At 35.4% G+C, this 24,855-nt stretch overlaps 1 protein-coding gene across 1 annotated transcript; it reads left to right on the top strand.

The window, feature by feature from the left end:
• Positions 1 to 1,318: 1,318 nt before the first annotated feature.
• LOC104516300 (protein diaphanous homolog 3-like) lies at positions 1,319 to 23,005 on the top strand (the record flags this gene model as incomplete). Its single annotated transcript, XM_010160587.1, has 12 exons — positions 1,319 to 1,393; positions 1,479 to 1,548; positions 1,934 to 2,070; positions 2,552 to 2,657; positions 16,024 to 16,134; positions 16,566 to 16,684; positions 16,836 to 16,952; positions 18,151 to 18,269; positions 18,406 to 18,470; positions 19,069 to 19,173; positions 21,595 to 21,930; positions 22,891 to 23,005. Coding segments are annotated over 12 exons (1,475 nt in total), but the record flags the coding sequence as incomplete, so codon positions are not given.
• Between the last annotated feature and the right edge of the window lie 1,850 nt (positions 23,006 to 24,855).

The following is a 24,855-nucleotide window of genomic DNA, read 5'->3' as shown; positions in this document are numbered from 1 at the left end:
ATGCTTCCTTTTTACATAAAGTCTTTACTTTTAATAAACAACAAGTGATTTCCTCAGCTAAAGTGATTCTTAAGTAATAATTTAAAGATTGCACAAAAACTCTTGGTACCCACAGCAGAATCCATGTTTTGATGATGAAAATGGTGAAAAGTACTACATCTTCATCATGCTAACTGTATCTGTTCTAAATAGAGGTGGTTTTTCAATCAGTTAATAAATCAGTGTACTGCTTTTATCTAAAAGTGGATAAAATATGGAAGACACACACATTAAGGAATAATTTTCTGTCTTGTTGGCCAAAGAGATCCAGGGACTTGTCTTAGGACAGTAGCATGAAAAGTTGACTAAAGGTGCCAGGAAGTATTCCTGACGCTTACGGAAGGAGAAGAGTATCCAAGAACTTGTGAATTCATTCCATAATTGAATGTTATAACTTCACCCTTTATAAAAGGCATTTCCTGAGCAAATAGTCTCTACAGTTTCTCTGCTTGTATATATATATATTTGTTGTCTCTTCAGCCCACTTGTCCTTCCTCCAATTGGATTTTGTTAGAAAGTTTGAAATTCAAAGTATCTGTGCCTTACACAGATAATGAAGTCTAAAGAGCAAAATATTCCTTATGACTGAATGACAGTGTTGTCTAAGAACTTTAGGGTTAGGCAATTGATCAAACATCAGAGTTTCAGCAAAACCAACAGCTACTATCAAAGGGCTGCAGTACTGCTGTCAGTCAGGCAGTTACCTGTATTTGGTATCGGGATTTTGAGCAATAGTAAACAAGACTGTGAAGCAGCTGTCTCACGTAGAAAAAACATACCCAGGTTTAACCTCACCAAAAGGTATTTTTGGCAATAGCTGATATTTTAATTTTTTATTGTGTTCTATTGGAGATATTCCTATGGATCAATATTTGATGCAGCAACTTCTGCAAATCCTTTAGGCTTTTCCTTCTCTGCCATTTGCCGTTAGAGTCTGAACTTCCCAGGAGACCCTAGAACAGGGTGTAGTAGAAATTTGTTTTGTTCCTTTCCTTTGCAAGGGTTTTTTAATTACAGTTCTCTGCCAAAGAATGTATGATTCTTAGTTTTAAAATTAAAATTACTAAATGTAATGACTAGTTTCTTAACCTTTTTAAATACGATGTCATCTAACTGCAGCGGTGAGTGAATGGAATGTCTCTTCTGTTGAATAAAGAATTGATTTTGGGCTTTAAAATGATTCAGTTATACTGCTTTTACTTATGCTGACAATTTTCATTAATTGCAATTGGTCTTTGAAATGTCAGGGGTTTTTTTAATGTCTTTTTTCTTTCTCTAGCTGGGTTGAAAACTTTGGCCGAGAAGGTCTGGGGCTGCTGTTGGATGTTTTAGAACGATTAGTTGAGACAAAAAAGTAAGGATTATTTCATGTATAATTACCAGCTTTTCTTAATATGTAAACAGCATTTAATTACACTACGTCTTTTTTATTTATTCAGCCAGGACAAAATTGTGAAGAGGAGTCAGCATAAGGTTATACAGTGTTTGAGAGCCTTCATGAATAATAAGGTATGGGATTTTATTTAATTGGGAAATCTACATTGCTACAGTTCAGTCAGATAGTGTACATGATCAGTGGGTATAATCCTGTGCGGTTTTGAGAAGTGATGTGTTGGTCAGCTGTGATTTGAAGTACTTTCTGCTGTCACTTCTCTGTGGAAATATACTCAGAGAATAGTGTAAACTTTTGATGCTGATGTATGCCCTCATTACAGCGTAAGTGACCTGTTTTTGGACTTTTCTCTCATTTAGTTTTTTTAATTAAGTATTTGATGGATTTAAATGTCATTTGAAATATTTTCTTAAGGGAACTGTCAATGTCTTTTACTAGATATTCGATAAAGTCATTTGGATTCCTTCCAACTCTCTTTACAAGTATTTTTCTGTTGTTTAGTATGGATTGGAAAGAATTTTGGGAGAAGAGAGAAGCCTTCTGTTGCTGATCAAAGCAATCGATCCCAAGCAAACTAACATGATGACGGATATAGTTAAACTTCTTTCCGCAATGTGCATCGTTGGAGAGGAAAACATGTAAGTATTGTATTTAGCCAGAAATAGTAAGGTAATTTTATCATGTCCAAAATTATAGTTATACCAGAATGAAATGCTGAAGTTTTCAATTTAGATTTGGAAGTAGTATCTGTACTATATTGTCAGTTTTCAGAATACCTTTGTCAGTGATTTTTATTATGGTCATATCAATAAGAGGTTTTTTTGACATGTGGATGTACTGATGTGATCAAAGTAGTTATGCAGCCATTCTTAAATGGCTTTAAGCCATGCTTAGATTTTTTTTTTGGCATTACTTTTAAGGTATCTTAACCATTGTAATCCAGTAAATCATTCTTTGTCTACAAAATTCTACAAAGGAAACAAGTAATGCTTAAACCTCCAAGATTTGTATGCAAGAAAATGAGGCAGGTGGATAGTTAGGCAGCATGACTATTCAAATAGCAAGTGAACATCAAGGTTAAACACATCTCCTCAGGGAAATGCTTTTCTTTACTTACAGCCTTGAAAAGATTTTGGAAGCTGTAACAGCAGCAGCAGAAGAAAAGAATGTTGATAGATTCTCTCCTATTGTAGAAGGTCTTCAGGATAACTCGGTTCAGCTGCAAGTAAGCAAATTTTTTTCTTAAACCTCTGCAACAAGTCAAAATAAAATTACTTATTTTTCTGTACAAGTCATTACAGTAAAATGGGCGAGGAATACTATTTCAAATAAGGGTTAAATTTAGGCATGTTGTTTATAATGTTGTCTTTTAAAATGTGTCATGGGAAGATCTAGTGTTGAGAAACACAGGGATGTTGCAGGTTCATGTGTTGATTTGAAGACACTGGGAGTTAAATTTGTATTGCCTTTTAAAATAAAGCATGAGTCATATTCAGATGCAAAAATATTTATCTCACTTCTGGCAATATTTACTGAAACTTAAAGATTAGTAAAAGTAAAAAAGCAAGTTTTTATGCAACTGCTTTTTATCATTAGTGTGTAAATCAGCAACAAATCTGTTCCTCAAGCCCAATTTCTGATTTAATAAAATTGGACCCAGAGAGTCTAAGGAAAGAAGTCTTCCGCCTTATTTTCGATTTGCTTCAGTTGGATATAGATTTTACCACAAAGACACCCGAAGTAATATAGTTCATTTGAATGATCATTATAAATTATTGGTCTAAGAGTGTAAATATTAACTCATATTGATTTTCATGTAACTAATTTGACCTGAATGCTGTTCGTAGTTGTCGTTCTTTGTGAATATTACAAAAATGGTAAAAGATGAATCTCAGATTAGAAAGAAATGATTGTGCTATTCCACTGTCACCATTTGTATTAAATAGTATATGTCTGACAGTAAAGATCGCTGTTTGTTTCATCTGTCTCACAAAAAAAAACCCTAAACATAAAGAAATATGTGAACGTGGAGAATCATTTGTACTTGAATTACGCCACTAACAGGAATCCTGAAAAATTGTCCTTCCTTTCTTACTTTAGTTATCTTATAACCATAGAATAGTTGGGATTGGAAGGAACCTTGAAATCTAGAAATCTAGTTCCATTCCTCCTGCCATGGAGGGCCATCCTTCACTAGATCAAGCTGCTCTAAGTCCCATCCAGTTTGACCTTGAACACTTCCAGGGAGGGGGCATCCACAACTTGCAGGATGTGATTGGCTCTCTAGGCTGGAAGCACATATCGCCAGCTAATTTTTCGTCTATGAATATTCCCAAGACCGTCTCTCTGAAGGGCTGCTCTCATTCTGTTCATCACTCAGCCTTCACTGATGCTGGGGATTGCCCCAACCCAGATGCAGGATGTTGCACTTGGCCTTGTTGAACTTCGTGAGGTTCACATGGACCCAATTCTCTAGTTTGTCAAGGTCACTCGGGGTGGCATCCCTGATACTTCATCTTCAGCTTCCTATTGCATGATTTTATGCCTCTGCATTCTAGAAAAGAGCTTTTTACAGTTTAAATTACTTATTTACCTTTTTTATTTGTAGTCTTTGAATAAGATTCGATAGCAAGAATTTTTTTTTTTTCTTTAAATCTTGCTGTCATAGCCATAGTGGGATCAACTACTGTGATAGGATAAACTGTGCTTTGAATTGTTGCTCAGTTTTCTGGTAGTAGGAATGCATGGTGTGTGTAAGTTGACAGGTGAGGTGATAACTGAGGAAAGGATGATCCTTTAATTTGAATTCTTTTTTTCTGAATCTTGTAAGCTTTTTTTTTTTGTCTCAGCATGGATTTAGTACACTGAGTTAAAAAGTTCTGAATAAAAACTACATCAAAGAATTTATGATTCTCTAGATTCTTCCTTTGCTTCAAACTTGGAGATTTCTAAATGCCTGTAATGCATATTGCACTTGGTTACCGATGATGATGGTCAGAGTTGCTTAGGAACCTCAGGCAGTTAACTCAGGGTCAAGAAGGCTCTCCCCCAGTGATAATTTTTATTGGCTGGAAATGTAGGATATTTTGTTTGTTCTTATATTTAATTTGTTGTTTGTTTTTTTAAAAGTGTATCAGGTCGATACTGATTTCCTATAAAAGATGTTGATTTCAGCTTAGTGCAGTAGGATTTGTCTTTTTTCCCTTTTTTTATTCAGACTTGTCTATTTTGTTAAGGTATTGAAAGTTATAGTAATTGCCTTTAAGGGTCAAAAAGGAGACTTTATATTGCAAGGCTGAAGCACAGAAGTAAAGTGTAGGCTGTGAGACAACAATTTTCCTGTTTTCCAAGGTTTTTGAGCCTGCACTTTGAGATTGGATGTAAATATCGTGCAGCAGCAGATCCTTACCTTAGGTATTTTTGCAAGAATCATTGCAGTTCTTCAGAATTACATTTAAATATATGATCATATATTTCTGTTCTCCTTTGGAGTCTCTGTTTGATTTAGATTTCAAGATGAATGATGTTCAGTTAACAAGTTCCTACTCAGTATTTTTTTTTTCCTTCCCTCCATATTTTACCATCCTTGAGATAGTAGGCAGTATGAATCTGAGCCAGGTGTGAAAGCTTGGGCTTGTCAGACTTTTAAGGACATTGTAACATTGGCTCACTGCATCCAAGGCTGATTTGTTTGCATGATTTCAATCCTTCTTGGTTTGCTTATTCTACTTGCTTGGTTTACTTTGATATTGGGTCATGATATAAATTAAAAAAAATTGTTCTTATTTGGTCAACCTGAAAAACAAAAATATGAAAAGTTTGGTTATTTTCTGTTACGTTTATTTCTATTCTTTTATTATAATCAGTAAAGTCAAAATGTGTATGTAATATATTCTACGAAAATTTTATTCATAAATATGCTCAATCAATGAATTAAAAATAAGAAGTCCAAATATAGAAGTTAGTTTTAATGTTAAATAATAGTAGTTCGGTGTCTCTTTATAGTAGTTGAGCAGCTTTCTTCTTTCTTTGGCATGAATATGGAGATCAATAAACGTTTTAAAAATATTTTGATTTAACAGGGAAAAATGCTTTTAGGTAATGGAAATTGTGTTTTCCAATTTCAGGGTATTGTATCTATCTTAGGAGAATTCAAGAGCCTGTATTTGCTATAGAGCTTATAAGAGAACTTCAGGTCCATCACAGCACTTATATGAGATGCCTACATTTTAATAGTGTGAAGAGCAGTACTTCTCTGACTGTTCTTAACTAGCTTATAGGGGTTCAGAGTCCTGAAATTAACTGCATTTTGGTTTGAATGGTAGGCTTCCAAACGCGATTCTGAATCTCAGAAGTTGCATGTATTTGCACGTGTGTAGATTTAATAAGGGAAAGAATGCTATCTATGACTCCCTTTTCTATACAGTTCAAAAAGCACATGAAAAACACCTTAAAAATAGCCCCTTACTTTATTTGAAGCAGCAACTAAATTAAATTAATCCTATGTGCTTCTTCCTTTATCCATGATGGAGACCCAAATGAGCATATTGGCCATTTCCTCCTTATTAAAAAATTAATCTCTAAGGGCGTCTCCAAATCTATAAAAATTCCTTGTGGATTAGACTGAAGCTGAACAGGTAATACTTATGTTCGATCAGCATTTAGGAATAGGCTTCAGAAATTACAGTCCCTTGTTGGTCCCCTTTAAGAAATAAGTAGACACTGATATTAGTGGCAGTTGAGAGAGTTGATGTGCAGAGAAAAAAAAGGTCATAGCTGATTACCTGTAACCAGTTAGCTGTTAGGAACATGAGCACTTTCCTACTCACTGTTAACAGCAGTGCTGAACTCTGTTAATGAGATAACCCAGTCAGTGCTGAAGACTTCAGCTGAGTTGTTAACTGCGCAGTAACAACTTCTGGTTTTGTAGGACTACTCTTCAGATGTTAAACAAGTGCTTTTCTGCTCGCTACACCTTCTCATGATTGCGCTATACCTCTGTTTGGTATTTTGTTATCCTCTAGAAACATTTTTAAAACTGAAAGTTTACTACTCAAGCTAACTATATTAATTTGGCTTTACTGGGAGTGTTACTCTGAAGTTCCTGATTTTTTTGTTTTTGTTGTTGTTCCATTTGAACATGTTCTTTCTGCTAAAAGACTCTTCATTTTCAGACTCCACAAACGGTTGCTAGATATTTTTTTTTCCTTTATGACCAGAAAAATCAACGTTCCTCACATGAATCAGTTGTAAACTTTTATAACAATGACATTGACCTGGTGGTTAATTTGACAGTGTTTTAATGAGGCAAAAGTTTACAGTTGTCAGTTACTTGGCATACTTGCCTTGATTATCTGCTTGATATATGTAGGATTGCTTTGTCACAGTTCAATTTGACACCAAGAACTGACCTTTTCAATTTTGAATTGATTAACGTTTCTGGTATTTGAAGCCTGAATATATAAAAAGCCTCAATATGATATTTCTCTGTATATTTAGTAAAAGCTCTATCTATCTACTTTTTACATTTGTTGAAAGCAAAGGATATTCTCCCTTTTATCTTTCATAAAATCCAAAATTATGGAAAGCATACTTAAATGTTTTTGGTTCAAGACAAGATTGGTGATCTTAATTTGAGAGTATAAGTACAGCCAGGAGTAGTACTGAGTTTCTGGTGGTGTTAAAGTAAATTTAGTTTAACGTTTTAAGCCTGTGCTCAAGGAAATGCATACAGGGCAATCTGGTATACTTAAGACAACAACCGCAAGAGTCTCATACTCTACTTGTGCAAGCCACAGAGGCAGGAAATACAGCTCTTCTGACACAACCCATTTCGACGAATGTAAGTCAGTGATGACAACAGCAATGAACTGTGTGTTGCTCACTTCTCCTTGTAGAATGAAATGAATGCCTCGACTCTCTAATCATCATTTTTAATCGCCAGGCAGTTTAACTAGTGGAAGAGTGCTGCTCTTCTCTACAGTTCCAGTTGGAAATGCCAGTTCCTTCTAATTTTCCAGTCAAACTGAGAAGAGGTACAACACTGAATCAAAGATGCAATTCTTTTTCCATTTGAGTTCCTGAAAAATGAGTACTGATCATCCCTGTGGAAACCTGCAGGTGCTTCATGCCTGTCCTAGGAGAAACGTTTTTGTGATAAAGTGAAAGCTATTATCTATTCATCAGTAGCATTACCCTCTCAGTATTTTTAGTTGTCAGGGAATACCATTTCTTCTTTCTTCTTCGTATGAAAATGTGAGATGGTACAGTCTGAGATATTTTGGTTAGCTGATTCACTTGGTGATTCTTGATTGTTCTGTGCTAATGCGATCCCTTCCATAACTGCATATGTAATAGGATAAAACAGAGCAAAGCTCATTTTATCTAATGCACAGAGCTGCAGTATTTACTGAAGATCCGTGTAAACGTACATGCATGTGGGTGGTACATCTCGAAGTCATTATAAATAGTTTTTTGTCTTTAGCAAGGGTAAGTGATTGGTGAAAACCAATGTAGTGTCTGTACCAAAGCCAAATCTACAGCCAGTTTAATACTGGCAAGCAGAATTTAACTAAATATGCATCATCTTTACAGACTTTTGTACAAATGCATGCTGGCAGTAAGAGTGAGGAAAGTAAAGTAGAAAATCTTACTGCAGTTCCTCTTATTCAAATGGACATGGTGGGACATAAGATGATAGAAACCATGTGGCTGGTATTGATTGTCCTATCTGTGCAAGGAAAAAACTGCTGTGAGCTACTGAGATGTACCTGACATTTTCCACCGGAAAAAGACCAGGTATATTCTGTCTGGTCTTTAACTGAAGGAAAATACAGGCTAAAGCACAGACTGGAACCCTCAGATAATGCATCCCGTAGCTTGATATACATCAGTGGTTACAATCACAGAGGATTAAAATTTCAAGCTATACAATTGCAGTCCTCAGCACCACATCAAAATTTTAGAAGATGCAGCAGAGTGCTGTGTATTACCATATGCCTTTTGCTGTTAGAGCCTAAAATAATGTCACTTCTTCAGGCATCTTCTCAAGGGCAGACTGACAAAGTACCTCCACCCACAGAATGTACCACTCTTGGTGGACTGGTTTTAGGTATAGCCCATTGGCCCAGAATGTTTTGCTCACAATGACTTCTGCCTTCCTAGGAAGCTAATTTACGTATCTTCACTTAACCTCGTACTACCTCAGCAGAAGTACCTCTTAATTTATTGAAGATGAGACATCTTTTTTTGCTATGGACACAGCTTTCCTACTTTTCGTCCATGGCTGCAAATTCAAAAAGCTGTCAGACTGTTTACAGACTCTTATCCAAGGTAATTGACTGTAAAAGAATGCCGTTAGGGCCCACTCGTCTGTGTCCCAAGAGTGGACATTTATAGAGCTGTCAACTGGAGTGTCACAGGCGTTTTCCTTAATTGTCATGTACCTTGAGAATTGTGAAAGAATAATGTTACATTTGCAATAATTGTTCTTCAATTTTTTTCTTAATTAGGAACACTGAAGACAAAGAATTATGAGTGGATACTCCTTGGAATTGTGTGTAATATGAATGCACGTAGAGGCAGGCATTTGAAGAAAAACATAACCTATCTATAGGTTCCTTTATCCCTTGAGAAGTTGTTTCAACTCTTTAGGCTCTGATTTCCTTTTGGTCTGACTGGTTATTAGCAACATTGGAGACTGGATCGTTTCTTTTTGTGGAATAAATTATCGTATCTATTATTTCTACTGCATTTCTTTGATTAGTAGCCGCTCTCTAGAAGCAGGAAACAAACTCATTGTTTGACTGTTGTTGCTCTGAAGTCAGTAGTGCTTTCTGGTAATTTAATAACTCTAAATACCAATCTGTATTTGAATGCTTAGATTTTTAAAAGCATGTTGTTAAGCAGATTTAGCACTACTTTAAGATGAGAAAGTCATCATCTGGTATTTCTAAACAAAAGACAAGTACCTCTGTCACGTTTTCTTTCTTTTTTAATTACATCATTTCTTTTTTACTTTTCTGAGGCATTTTTGTGGTTGAGACTTTCTTCCTAAACCAAGAGACACAGATGGAGGTAAAACATCAGACTAACTTAAAACTTTTTATATTGGAACAAATGAGCTTCCTGAGTAAATTAAACCTTTCTCTTTAGCAATGTAAGACAGGGATGGAACAGGATGTAGTCAGCAAGTAAACCAACCCATCAAGTGTTTGAGCTAGATGTCTAAATTCTCATGGAACCAGTGGCTCAATTTAGTTGCCCACGCATGAACTTCAGATGTCATTTCAGATGCCTTTGTAGATATGACATGGTTCCTTTAGGGGGTTCCCACCCTTCTGGACGGGCATTTGTAAGCCAGATGGGACACACTGAAGCAGCTGTAATGGTACTCCATGCACTGTGTGTTCATGCTTAAGCTGATGCATTGGGTCTTCAGTCACTAAAGACAATGGATCCCAGATGCCCTTGTTGCTCAATGTGTGTGTCCTAAAGAAGATCTTTTAGAATCTAAAATCTTAAAGAAGAATCTAGTAGATTGCTGATTAACAGGAATGGGAATTTAGCTGTGCATATGGCTACATATATATATCTCTTTATATCTAAGTATCTAAATGCAGGTATCTGAAACTTCAAATGTGTTGTCCTGGAAAACTCTCAAAAATTCTGTTTGAGTTTATTCCTGTGCCTTACGCAGACACTAACTGAACTAAGCTTGCTATTTTTTTTTTTTAAATTGACTTATTGTCAAACATAAGGTAATATTAATATGTTGTTTTTCCAACTGCAAAGCTGAGGATAGCAAAAAGTTTCTTTGCTCTTGAATCTTCCCTGGGTTATTGGTTAAAACTGCCTTTTAATAAGCAACTTGGAGGCTGTTCATCAAATTCAAGATAGGTATTTTGATTTTGGCTTGTTCCCCCAAAATCTTAACTTTGCTGACTGCAGTGTTACCAAGATGTTCACAAGCTTGTTTCTCTTCTTGATAGAATTGAACACATTTTTTCTTCACAGGTTTTAGGTTTGCTAAACAGATCTGCCTTGCTGCAGACTACTTCTACGTGAATGAACTAATATCAAATTATTGCAGTCATGTGTGATTTAAGTCTTACATGCTAATTGCTAGATATTGAAGTATAATTTCATTTGGATCATGTTTTAATTCACTGTTACTTTGTCTTTGCATTCCCGTAGAAATAGTTTGCTAACACAATCTAATAGATCTTCGTCTTGTTTATTCCAAGAAAGCTAAAGTATGTTCTGGTTATGAACCGTGATGGGATTCCCACTTGATCAAATGTGTGTAAAGTACTAGAATAACAGTACTTTCTACTGATGTATTTCTTGCTTTTCATTGTTGTATCTTGCCACTGTTATATTTGAATAACACGTGTACCTTGTTGATTTGGCAAATTAAATACCATTTTTTGGCAGCGATTACCTCCGTAGACATCCTTTCATCTAAATTGTATTGCTATCTCAAAGATGAAACTGTGGTTTGCTCTTGATCAGGCTTTTCACAGTAGCATAATTTGTTCAGTCTTTGATTACCTCTTCATTGATAGCTTAAATCAAGTGTGATAAATGACGATTCCTTGCTTAGCAGTCCGTTCACATGAAGTTTTGCATGAACATATACTGTGTTTTAAACTGCTGATAACAATGACAAATCAAACAACATGGAGTTTGACATGATTTGCAGTGTAAATGTAACCTTGCAGTGCTACAGTTTATTTCTGGCTATATGATAGTGTTGTCCAATAAAGTTTACAATCATGGAAATACCTCAGTGATGTTAACAGGAGTGCAAGTGTTGGTGGCATCTCTCAGTGGATGGAATTACTGGCTTTGAATGGCAGAGCTAACTGAATGAGAGACTCAGTGCTCCAGAGAGATAAATCTGTGATGCTGTAACAAGTTTCAACTCAGTAAACTCACAATTAAGGGGAGTAAAAATTTTCATCACGGCTGCTGAAGAAAAATACAAATTCTGCTAAAGTGGATGGTTTGGTAAAGTGGATGCATACCAAAACAAATACAAAAAGGTTTAAAGATAAAGAATGAAGACTATACTTTGATAATAAAGACAATATATTCTGTGAGGTATTGTGGCACTAAATGTTAACTGCTTTGATTGCCTGCATTTTCTACCATTTGTTGCGTCTGAGACTGATCAGATTCTCCACAGTGTTAGTTTGTGGGCCTAAGGAGTACACCTTATATTCAAAGCCAAGAAATCGTTGCGAGTCTAAACAAAGTGTTAAGGGTCTAATGAAATTATTTGCAGTAGTGCTAACGCGTGTCTCTGCTCGCATCCCATGTCTCTAGTTTTCTGTGCTGCATTTTATTTAGGGTCATCCATCTATCTGCTAGTTATAGAACTGTATGTAGCAGTGAACTTTATGCCACAAACTTGTACAAGGCTAAGAAAATTTAAAACTAGCCCAGTGGGTAGTAATTTTGTTACTATACAAGTCCTGTTAGAGCAGAATAAGCCAAAACCAGACCTCCAGGAAGGGGACCCAAGTCTTGGTAAAGCCTGGCACGTCTGGGAGCATGTGGTGTTAGCTTGCTACAAAGCCTGTAGCCTGTTAGTAGCAAAAGTAACGGGGCTACAAGGCCACATGTTCTGAACAATATTTTTAAAGGGTATGACTGACAAGTACTGAACATCAGGAGCTTTTTCAGGGTCCAAAAATGCTTGGTTATGCAACAGAAGTGTCATAATTTCTTTTCTCTTGAGTGCTCGTAAGACAATTACTGTGAGGTGAAAGTCAACTGGGCCCCTTAGGTGGTTTTGAAACTTTTTTAATTGTTGTGAGGGTTTTGATTGTAGGAAAGACTAAGGATTTTCCTTTTATTTTTCTTTTGGCATTTGTAACTTTCTTTTTTGGTGTTAGGATTACTTTTTCTTACCTTGTGTAGCGTGATGCTTCAGTAGTAACAACATTATAGTAACAAATATTAGACTAACTGTTAGAAACAGCACATGCATAGAAACAGGCTTCAGGAGTAATAAAAAGGTTTTGTTTGGTTTCATTTGAAGACAATGAATTACAAGTTAACTAAGTCATATTTTCCTTCAGGTTTCTAAAATACTGTAAATGTATGTATAGAATCAAAATGCATAAAATTAGGGAAATAACAGATTTCAGGGAGGAGCAATAATAGTTCTGACAGGCACTACAAAGATGAAGAATCCATCTTGTCAGTTAACACCCCAAATTGTTATGAACTTAGCAGTTTTCCAAGTGGGTTGTTCAATCCTCAGTTTTTCTTGTCTGTTTCTTATTTATTCATTTAAAAATGCCCAAATCAGAAAGGTCTTTCTCCAGGCAACATACTTTATTTAAGACAGAATGGTCAAGGTTTGTGGTCCTCTTACCTATAATCCTATTTAACCGAGTTCTTTTAAAATTGACTTCTATTAATGTAGTGGCAGTACCTTTCTGAAAGAAAACACAACATAAATATATTTGTCTTTAATATGTGTAGGTTTTTAATTGTTATTCATTAGGTGATGGTGTAATTGATCTAACTGTAAAGAATATGGGGAAAGGACATGCACAGGCTTTCATTGTGTTGCAGTTTCTAGCCTTATATGTGGAATATTTTTTAATGTTATTAATATTTTTATTCATTTTTCCACATTACATTGCTGTCATAAAATAGATAGAGCTTGAAAAAAAAAAAGTAGCAAGGAAACATTACTTCAACAAACCTTAGTACAGCCAAGTAATATTTGACCCTAAAATATTATTTTAAAAAGTAATTCTATACATGGAATTTAATTTTATTTTCTAGAATTTTGGAATTTGGCTATGTAACAGATCTGTTTTCTTAATTTTTCTAAGTGCTTTTAACATTTCACAAACTTTATTTTATGTAGTCCAGACTTAGGCCGATCAGAGTATTCTTGCCTGCTCCTTGAGTCTTTCAAACAACTTTTATGGGTTTGTGAAACAGGACTTCACTTTACAAAGCCATGTTGCATATATTTATACTGTTCATTTATTCATGTTACATTTTTTTCATGTTACTCATTAATTTTGTCCTCTGTTATGCTTTCAATATATTTACACTGTAGAAAAGTCAAGCTTACCAGTCTGTAGTAGCCCAGATCTTCCTGAAAATGTCCTTGTAGATAGCAGCATAATTTCTGTCATCTTCCTTTTCTTGGGTGTGAATACACTTTTCAGTAAGAATTTAAATACAAAAGCAAGTACTCAAGTTATTTTGTTTTCAGTTTTCTTTAAACCTTCTGTGACTTCTCATTGTTGGCTTTGTTTTGTAAGTTGTTCTGCCAACCCCTGAACCTTTTTGTGTTTCTGTTTTTGTCTCTGCTTTGGGAACTCCTTTCACGCATCAATAGAACATTGGATGAAGTGTTATTGTGGCCTTTGTCTCTTTTGGATACTCCTTTTCATAGTTCTCTTTTACGACCTGACAGATTTTCTGGTTGTCTTTTGTTATCTTCAAGGAAAGAGATGTGTTAGTCTGCCTTAATGCAGCTTCATGTTCAGTTAACCGATTTTTTTTTTTCTCTTGTTTTAGTTTGTTTAGGTGTCATAAATTGAATAATTATTGTGTAAGACTGGATTAAGTTACAGGTCTATCTTAACATTTTCATGCAATTGCTTTAAAAAAATTGAATTTGGTGTGCTTTGTCCTGTTGATGTCAGTAAAGTAAAAGCAATCTTTTTCTATTGGTATGCAAATCTGAGTGTTTGCATATACTGTTTCATAGAAGTTCTAAGGTAATAGAAATTAATTTCAGTTGTTCATTCACTTAAGGAGAAGGAGCAAAGCTTACTCCTTCCTATTACTGTTTTAAAGTTATTGTCGATGCAAGGTATGTTGTGTGATGGAGTTATATGAAAGTAGATGTTGTCATGCCAGCTTTTCTCCAGGAGAGGTGTCAGATGGGTTAGTACAGTGATTCTACCCACACCATGCCAAACCATCCTATGCCATCCTTCCTTGAGCATCCTTATCCTCTCGGGTGTCTCTGGAAGAGAGCTCTCCTGGCGCCCAGTTGTGGGGCCCTTGGGGTTCTCTCTCCAAGTGACTCCAAGCACCATAATTTACTGGATTGGGTGGAGAATGCCTGATGCGTGAATGGGTGATTCTAAAACTTGGTCCCTAATCACCTGCTGAGGTTCTCTGTCTGCTTAACTCGATTTTCTCAACAAGTTCACGGCTCAAGTTGTTTAACAGGTTGTTTACACTTGTTACATCTCCGTTTTATAACTAAGCAACTCTCTTCTACAATGTCAAGTAAAGTTCATCTACATATGCTAACGCTGCTGTCAAGTAGGCCAAGGTTATGCCAACTGCCACACGTCCTCATACCAGTTTAGCTAAAAACCGTGTGAAACTACTTTCCTACTTAAAATCCCTGCAGTAGGATAAATGTATGGTTGTAGTCTGGGTTGTCATTTGAGCTTACTGTGTGCCTTAGGTAAACCCAATGTGTATTGCATTTCTTACAGTCTATATCAAAGTAGCTTGGCCTTTCAGTTCTTCTGGTGACCATATGGAAATTCGTTACTTAGAATTATACATACTTTGAAGATGACTGACACAGCATATTCCCAGTATCACCTTTTGCCTGACCATGGTATAATACATTATCATTTTCTAGATTATAAAAGACTTTACAACAGAGGAAGTGTTTAAACCTCTTGCTTTACTTGTTTACGTATCATAGTAGGCCAGAAGACATATCCTAATTGACTTGTGCTTCTAAAAACACCTTGAAATGATGGGAATGTGTGAATAACCCATTTCCTGTACATTGAAGCAAGATGTGCAAGCAATAAGGAGGGAACAAAGACACACCCATCTTCCCCCCCCCCAACCAACAAAAATCAACGACAGGGGAAAAAAAAGGGAAATAATGACTGTGGTCATCCTAGCTGGTCCTTAATTATGATTAATAATAATTTGCCATTGTTCTAAAAGCTTGTGAATCTGGACAGTGAATTCCTACTGTTCCTGGCTATGGATTTGCCAGATAAATCTCTTGACTGTTTGGAAGAGAGACTATTCACTAGTTAACCACAAGCTGATACACTCATCATAGTGTATCATAGTCAAGTATTCTATGACACTCAATTTATTGAGAGAGGGAAGATTTTTAAAAAGAAGGGGGAAAAGGCCATTCTGTTACTCAGGCTCAGTTTGGCTTAATCAGCATTTTGTCTTCTAGTATGTTTTCTACTGTTCACACAGACTTTACCATTTATATTATGTCACTAACTCTTTATATGTTTGTGTAATTAAATGTGTATTTACATAGATTTTTAGATGTTGAGAATTATGCCTATCAAGGTATTTACTGTGTGAAAACTTGCTTAAAGTGGCAAAATGCAAGTGAGTGAAAAAATGCTTTGTTTATATGGAAATGTATGAACTGGTGTTTCCTATCTGTAGCTCGTGGTTGATAAGAAATTTGAATATCTTAATTATAAGATTACAGTAGATTGATAATTGGACATGACGTAATGTCTAACTAGTGTTTTGTTATGTCTTTGTGATGCATATTCAAATCTAAGGAATAAAATGGTTTAATATTTTCTCTTTTATAGGTAGCTTGCATGCAGCTCATCAATGCTCTTGTTACATCTCCTGACGATTTGGATTTTAGGCTTCACATCAGAAATGAATTTATGCGCAGTGGATTGAAAGAGATATTGCCAGTAAGCATCTTGTAGTCTCTCTTTGCATTACTGTTTAAATTACTGGAGTCTTTGAGCTTCAGAGGAGGAATGGGAGAACAATTTCTAATAAATTATTCTCAAAGGCATTTTATTAAGTCTGGGTATGAGCAGTCAGATATGATAATCAGTCTTAAGATAAGAGTGAAAAGGTGAAGTGTGCTCTATGAACTGTATGCCAATACCTCATCGTTTTAGGACTTTGATTTAGAACATGTGACACTGTTGTGCACACACTTGTTTAAGCCAGGCTGAAGCCTTGTTTACCTTTTGAATATTTAACTTAGCTGATATGTTGTTGTAATTTTAAACTTTAAAATAAGATAGACTTATGGAAGTTACTAAAAAGATGAGGTTTATTTACATATGGAAACACTAATTTTGCAAGCATTTCTGCTGTTTCTTCATTGCAGCGATTGAAGTCTATAAAGAATGAAGCACTAGATATTCAGCTGAAGGTGTTCAACGAGCATAAGGAAGAAGACATGATCGAGTTCTCTCATCGTTTAGAAGATATTAGATCTGAACTAGAATATCCTTTCGATATCAGCCAAAGAAACATGAACAAAATCAACTGTATAATGGACATTTTTCTGGTATAACTGATGTTCAAAAAAACTTGTCAGTCATTATGGATTTTATTTTTTTTTTCCCCTTGCTATTACTCTCCTTAACTCTTTTACTGAAGTAAATGATGTTTACAACATGGTGTGGAATACTGTTAAGGACACTAGCGCTGAAGGATATTTTCTTTCTATTCTCCAGCATCTTTTGCTGATACGAAATGATTATTTTATACGGTAGGTTTAATGCTATGTTAAACATTAAATATGGATTTTGTTGTCACTTAGTCATGAATAGAAAATTTCTTGGATAAATTTAATCATAGATACGGTATTTTTCTGTGCAGATGGCAATTCATAAGTATTCCTTTGTGAACTCATGTTCAGAAGTATCAGCTTTGAATAAAAATGCCATCTGTATATTGTTGTCACTTCTGCTTCAGATACAATTTTTGTTGAGATCTGAAGCTTACTGACTGTAAGTATAAGCGATCAGGACAGGTCTCTTAATTGGTTATAAATCATGGTAGTAGCACTGTAATTGTGTGGTGTATTTGAGTCAAAGGACAAGAACAAGTATGCACAGAAGTGCACTTCATACAGAAATCTAAACATATGCTTAATTTAGAGTAACTTTTGGTTGGGAATTGAGTATTCTCAACGTATGTTATAGGTCATTGTAAACATGTTAGTGTCCCTTGGAAAATTTGTTAGATAAATTATAGGGAAATAGTTAATAAAATATTAGAAGCTGCCAAATACTTTTCTTTCCAAAATCTGCTTGCTGGGTTTTTTTTTGAGGAAACACTTTAGGAACCAGATATGAACTGAACAGGGAAGGAGAGGCATCTGTGTTCTGCGTAGAATGCTGCATAACCTTGCATTTCAGGCAAGGTCTAGCAGAGACATATCCTTAAAGGTTAAGAGTCGTTGCCTGACATGGGTACACCTGTGCTAGACCTCTTCCTCTGAAGGGTCTGAATTCACAGCTTGCATTTTCTGGGTGAGTGACCCGGCTGTCATAGCACCCAGCATTTTGAAGTAATGTGCTTTTTCATTCCTGTCATTGAATCAGAGCTGCAATGCATCCATAGTTGTAAGTGTCACAAAACCAGAAGGGATCAAGCTGAAGGAAGCGTGTTCTCTTTAGTGGGAGGAAACAGGAGGGAGTCCTTCCTTGCTGTGTTTTCACAGGGGCAAGATGGAGAGTTTATAATGTAAGAATGGCTTGTCGTTAGGTCCGCTGTTTTTGCAGGCTTTGTATGAACTTTTCATGTGTAATAAACTGCCAGATATTTGTCCTTTGAGACTTTTGAGATTTGCACCTATCCTTCTACAGAAATAAGTGAGCCCTAATCTTTCAATCTTACTGTGTTTGTAGACAGGATTTAGGTATATGTAAATATGCTGCAAAAGAACTCATCTCTGTCTTTAGTCCACAGTATTTCAAAATAATCGAAGAGTGTGTGTCCCAGATAGTGTTACATCGCAATGGAACCGACCCAGATTTCACGTATCGTAAAAGATTAGATATAAATTTCAGCCACTTGGTAGGTAAGTACTATGCCTGGAAATGATCACAGTGTCATACTTCTTTACGTGTTCCAAAAACTAAGATAAAGTTGTACATGTGACGAAGAATCTTGTGTTCCCTGTATATGTACAAGTGTGTTTGTTTATTTTTTTCAAGATACTTGTGTAGATAAAGCAAGATTAGAAGAATGTGAAGAGAGGGCTTCTGAACTTTCAAAAAAAGTAAGTAATTTTTAAGTTACGTGGTTCTAAGATAGACATGGGGGATTACATGAAAGCTTCATGAATAGTGGAACTGAAAGTGGCATGCTTCTTAACTTCAAATTACTATTAGCTCTTATGTTTAAGTAGGAATTAGAATGTTTTTTGTAGACTGGGAAGCAGAGAAAAGTGATATAAAGCAGTAAATCTTAATTGAGAGTCTGTCTACTATTTATTTTAAGGTTTCATTTACAAATCTCCCAAAAATCAACTGAATATTTGAACAGCTATCAGTGTCTTCAACAGGATGAACAGATAAGAATTGACTTGTGTATCTATAGACTCTATTATTTTACATCAATTTTTCAAGCTTCTCAGTCTATATCCCAACTTAAAATACATTAGGTGCTTATGCCATTTCATATGGTAAAGGCTTGTCATGGTAACAGAGCTGATACTTCCACTCAGTGATTACATGGAAGTTAGAACAGCAGTTATATTGTGTATGTCCTTAGTACTGTTTACACATGCATTTTAAGAAACACAAAAGGAAAATTTGGTATCTAGGGAAACTATGCAGAACAACTAGTGTCAACAATTTTCTTTTCTTTTTTCTTAGTTTGAAAAAGATTTTGTAGTTCACCAGGAAACCCAGGCCATACTGCAAAAAAAAGAAGAAAGAATCAGTGAACTTGAAGCGGAGTTACAAGCTTTTAAATCACAGGTATAGGACAGTTTAAACAAATGTATGAAGTATTGTTTCTGAAGTGGACTTAATTTTGCAATTTTTTTGCAGATTCTGGTAGTACAGTTGAGGGTGGGTAGTTTTTTTTTTTCCCTCCAAAGAATTCTGTTATCAATTGTTATCAACTCTTATTTTCCTTTATTTCTGTTTTATACAAAGAATTGTAGTGTGACATTAATTAGCCATTTGAGTTCCCAGATGATTCTTTTTGTGCCTGAGCTCTGTTAATTAAACTAGTTTCTTAAATGTTTCATTTGGGTTTTGCTTTCAGTGTCATCTATTTCCAAAGTAATTAACCACACAGGGTAATAAGTCTCATGCTTTTAGGTTAGGATTCGTCGCTGTGATCTTTATCCCTCCGCAGAAAATTACTCATTATGCAGTTTGCTTTGCTGAAGCCTTACCATGGATACCCAGCACTGAAAGAAATAACCTGTGGCTGGATAAGAACGTTTTCTGATAATTTTTCAATTTTGAAGCATACATAGATGTTTTAAGAGAGGAGTAGTTGACATTTTTGAGAGCAGTACTCGAGTTAACAGAAGTTACAGCTACAACTGCTTCATCTCTAAAATCTCTATGAGGAGACTGTGTGCCCAAGGGATTTTTCCAGTGTCTCATTTCCTGGAGTAAGAGGCACAATATAGAAATGGCTAATGAAAGACAGCACTGGGAAGACTTGCACATAGTAAGGTGATAAAATAGATTTTTTTTTTTATCATAGAGGTCATTCTAATTCAGGTTTTTTGTCATAATTAACTATTAATATCAAAGTCAAACAGGTTTCAAAAAAAGCAATTACAGAAATTGTTCCTTTCCAGAAATTTCAGTGACAGCTGTATACCATCCATTAAGAAAATATTTTAATGTGTGTATCTTGAAAACATAACTAAATCCTTTTTTTCTGAGTGAAATAGTTTTTTTCTCCATATTTTACTTTTTCTATTGTTCAGTACATTAAATACAGCTTATTTTTTAACGTACTCACAAATTATCATACCATGAATAGTCCCACTGTTAATTCTACTTGAAATGTTTTGTAAATATCAGGTAATTGATTACTAGAACTTAGTACTCTTAAATTCAAGGTAAGAACAACCTTTGATTTGCATATGCCATTATTTGCTACTTAGCATAGCTACTTCTGCCTGTTAATAACTACCCTTCTCTTGGTCTTGTTCCTTTACTCTTTTGCTGTGTGTGTCATTTGTTCATGTGTTTCTGTTGTTGTTAGAGCCTAGTTGTTCAGCATCTACTTGTCAGTGTAAACAATGCATATGTTCAGCAATACAAAATAGTACTGTTGTGCATTTATATATTTGCATTTACTGATACTCATCTAATTCCTTTTAAAAATATTGAATAATTTTCTTATTGTATTCACTTCCATTTTTTTTAAAAAATGGCTATTTCAGCTCATAATTATCAGTTGAAAAGTTGATTAATACTATCACTGGTATTAATCAGTATCACCAGTAGATAAATATTACTTATTTATTCTTCTGTTGGTTTTCTCAAGTGTATATTTATTAATGTTTGAAGGGCTATGATAAAAGTTCTTCAAATAGTAGAAATAAATGGTTTTTTTGACTTACTGAAGTACTAATAAGCCCATCTCAATACGTTAATATATCCTTAATACATAGAATAAGAAATCAGTGTGGTTTCTTAGAAATTGTTAATGTAGTTTTCAGAACTACTGTAAAATATTGAGCTGTTACTACTTTTCTTCTGTACTTAGTTATAATGGGGTAATGTTTCCTATTTTAGGAAATAGAATGGCCACTAGTTTTATATGTCTATGGGTTTAATGAAGTACTGTAAGATAGCTGTATTTTTTGGAAGGATTTTTTTCCACCATTACTTTGTGTCTTCAGTTTTGTGGAATGAGAATGCCTGTATATTAGAAAATATTGGGTTTCAACAGAATTACTAATTCCATCAGATTCTTCTGTTTTGCCTTGGAATATTTCTCCTTAATCTGTAGGATAAGTAAGAACACAAGAGACAAGGATGTTGGTTTGTTGTTTGGTTTTGGTGGTTGTTTTTTTTTTTTTCTCTATTTGAGCTAAACTGTGGTAGTCTAGATAACTTTCTTAAAGATACTTATCAGACACTTCTTAGGTCATGATCAGTGAAATATGACAAAAGAGATATAGCGTTTAAGTTTTTAATTTTTGGTGTGCACCCCTGGTCTGAATGTTCACTTTAAAGGTTGAGATTTCCAGTTATGAAATCAAAAGCACATTGGTCTCATTATAATTCATAGTTGATTATCCTGTACAAGAAAAATGTCACTAACTTTCAGTTGGCTTGCCGGATTTAATCTTTAAACTATGGCTGTTAAGGCATTTTGTTAACAAAAACTGTGAAACTGAGTAAGAATATTTTCCTTATCAGTATGGCTCCTTGCCACCTGGTTTCCTACCGTCATCACGTGGAGATGCATCTGTTGTTCCACTTGAAGCTGCAGGACCACATCAACTGCCACCTCCTCCACCTCCGCCGCTGCCTTCTAATGGAGCAATTCCACCACCGCCACCGCCTCCCCCTCCTCCTCCAGTTTTGAACGGCTTGGGAGTTCCTTTGGCTTTTGGTGGTGCTCCTCCACCACCACCTCTCCCAGGCTTGCCTGGAGCGCTGTGGTCTCCACCTTCATGTACTTTGCCATTTGGAATGAAGCCTAAGAAGGAATTCAGACCTGAAGTTACCATGAAAAGACTCAACTGGTCCAAGGTAGGTTAATGGCAAACACTTGATGTAAAATCTTACTTATTGCTCAGCAGAAATAGTAGATTGTCAGGAGTAAGGCTATGTAGAGCAGTTGATACATTAGTTAAAATTATGTCAGATATGAATACTTTCTCTTTTTAGTTTTCATTGTTTTCTGAAAACAGTGTGTCACAGACTGCCTAATCATCTGGGTAAGTAAGGTGTGTTGATTTTGAGATGCCTCTAAAAGTGAATTCTGGTCCAGAATAATGCAACCTTGACACCAGCATGCTTCTGGGGTCCTACTGTACCTTGTCTTTTAACAAACTGTTTACATTGGAAGAGGCATGGCACTGTACTGATAGCTATACAAGCGTCTTGCATCTGTCTAGCCTGGACTATGGGAAGAAGCATTGCAGGTCTCTCCCTTTGTCCTTAGTGTAAATGTAATTAACATAAATTTAATGGTTGATAAATGGACTCCATATTTTTTTTTCTTCCCCATTGTGACAGGAACAAGTATACCATGACTATCAATCTACTGAGGTTTGGAAACTATAATTATTTAGATCTAAATAAGTCAGCAAAAAGATTTGCAGGTTTTTATGAAGCAATCAAAGCTACGGAATAAAAGTAAAGTACTTAATATCTAGGTAAACCGGCTGTGTTCACAGGCACAAGTTGTGAAGTTTGCCCAAGTTTTAAATCTAGACCAAAGAGAATTTGCTACATTTAGACCCTGGATAATGGAGTATGTTGTTTGTATTGCTTTGTATTGTTAGAATCAGTTTCTCCACAAGCATGTACTGTAAGCATTATCGTCTTTAAACAGAAATATATTAACAGTTCTTAGGATGTGTTATATACCAAAAGTTCATGTGTTTTACAGATCTCCTAAGTATTTCATTTGCTTTAGATTCTACAGAGCACAATCTCCGCACAGTATGAAAATAATTAATAATTTTTTTGGTCTCTTGTTTCTAGATTAGGCCTCAGGAAATGACAGAATCCTGTTTTTGGGTTAAGGCAGAAGAGGACAAGTATGAGAATGCTGACATGCTTTGCAGATTAGAACTTACATTTTGTTGTCAAAAAAGGGGTGAGTAATTGACCACTTTAATTTTCAGTTTTCAGAGGTGTTTTTGAAATTCTTGGGATTTAAATACTAGATGTTGTATTCTGACTTTTCCATAAGTGCTCTGTTTCGAAGTGGAACGTGTGAAGGAAAGGTTTGTAAATCCCATAGTGCTTAAAACAGTAACATAGTACTGTTTTAATTGAAGGGTGACAAAAATTGTGAGACTCATAAGGAAAACTTTACCAAAAACCAGAAGAAATTCTTCTGGATAATACAGACTTTTACTCAGTCACGTCTGAAAAAATATTTATGAAATTTTGTCAGAATACCTTAATAAAATACTGTGTCCTAATCTAGAATCCAGAAGATGTGTTTACCACCAGAATGCATATGAATGTGTTTTGTTTCTGTGAAGGAGGACAGTCTTTTAATGAATTCTTCTACTTTCTGATAAACCTGTAGCAACACTGATCTCCTTTGATATTTTGCTTATCTGACTGAGCTTTTAAAGCCTTGTGGAGGAGCAAAATATTTGAGAGTATTCCTGACTTTTAACCTTTCTTCCCTTTCTAGAAGTAAGTCATCTCAGCAGTTTAGGTTATTCTGATATAGATATATGAAATGCCTCTATTTCCATGGCTTTTTCTTGATGTATTCCTTTTCCCTACCTTAATTTTTGTCAGAGACTTATCACTTTGGTGCAATGATTAATTCCTTTCAAATTCAAAAGGCATTATTATATTTTTAGTTTGTTTTACAAATTTTACGTCAATATTTTTATTTAATATAGTGCATGTCATTCTCAATTTTCTCTTTTTTTTCTTTTTTGTATGGTTTGGTGTAAACTATCCAATCTTTATTGATTTATTGCTGTAATCAAGAACTGTATTCTACTTTTGTCAAAGCAGACTTATAGTTTAGCACTATTTCAACTTCGTATTACAGCTGTGCTGGTTGGGGCAGATTTAACTTTCTTAATAGTAGGTGGTACCAGGCTGTGGTTTGGATTTGTGCTGAGAAGAGTACTGATAACACTTCGTGGTGTTAATTGCTGCTAATGAGTGTTTGCACCAAGTCAAGGACTTGTTTCCATTTCTGATATTGAACCTTGTGTTCCCAACTTTTTTGCTAAAAGAAGCTGGGAGGGGACACAGTCCCAACAGCTGACCCAAGCTGACCAAAGGCATATTTCATTCCATAAAATATTATGTCAGTATGTAAGGTAGAGGTGGGCAGGGGACCATGTTGGTTGGCTGGCTTTCTCGTTTGTGCTCTCTGGCCCACTGGGGCTTGCTCTGACTCTCGTGTGATCTCTCTCTTGGGCCGTGGCTCTGATTACTTGGGGCCTGGCAGGGTGGTGAGCAGTTGTATAATTTTTTTTTTTTTCAATTCCTTTCATTCCTATTTTTTTTTATTGGGCCATGTTGGTTGGCTGGCTTTCTCGTTTGTGCTCTCTGGCCCACTGGGGCTTGCTCTGACTCTCGTGTGATCTCTCTCTTGGGCCGTGGCTCTGATTACTTGGGGCCTGGCAGGGTGGTGAGCAGTTGTATAATTTCTTTTATTTTCCATTACTTTCATTACATATTGTTATTAATAGTGGTAGTATTATTTTCAGTACATATTATTATTAGTAATGATAGTGTTAATAGTTTTGTTAGCATCATTAGTACTGCAAGTATTAATAGTATCACTATTTTATTTGTTTATATTCAATTACTAAATTGTTCTTATCTCAACCCACAAATTTCCTTGTCTTTTCCTCCTCTTCTCCTCCTCCACTGAATGTCTGGGGGAGGCAAGCAAGCAGCTTTGTGGTAGTTATTTTCTGGCTGGGATTAAACCACAAACAGTTCATTGCTGTTGATACTTAA

Source organism: Eurypyga helias, unplaced genomic scaffold (assembly GCF_000690775.1).
Source record: "Eurypyga helias isolate BGI_N326 unplaced genomic scaffold, ASM69077v1 scaffold4791, whole genome shotgun sequence".
NCBI classification, from domain to species: Eukaryota; Metazoa; Chordata; class Aves; order Eurypygiformes; family Eurypygidae; genus Eurypyga; species Eurypyga helias.
The sequence above is the reverse complement of the archived record's forward strand: the minus strand, read 5'-3'. Positions and strand labels throughout refer to the sequence as shown.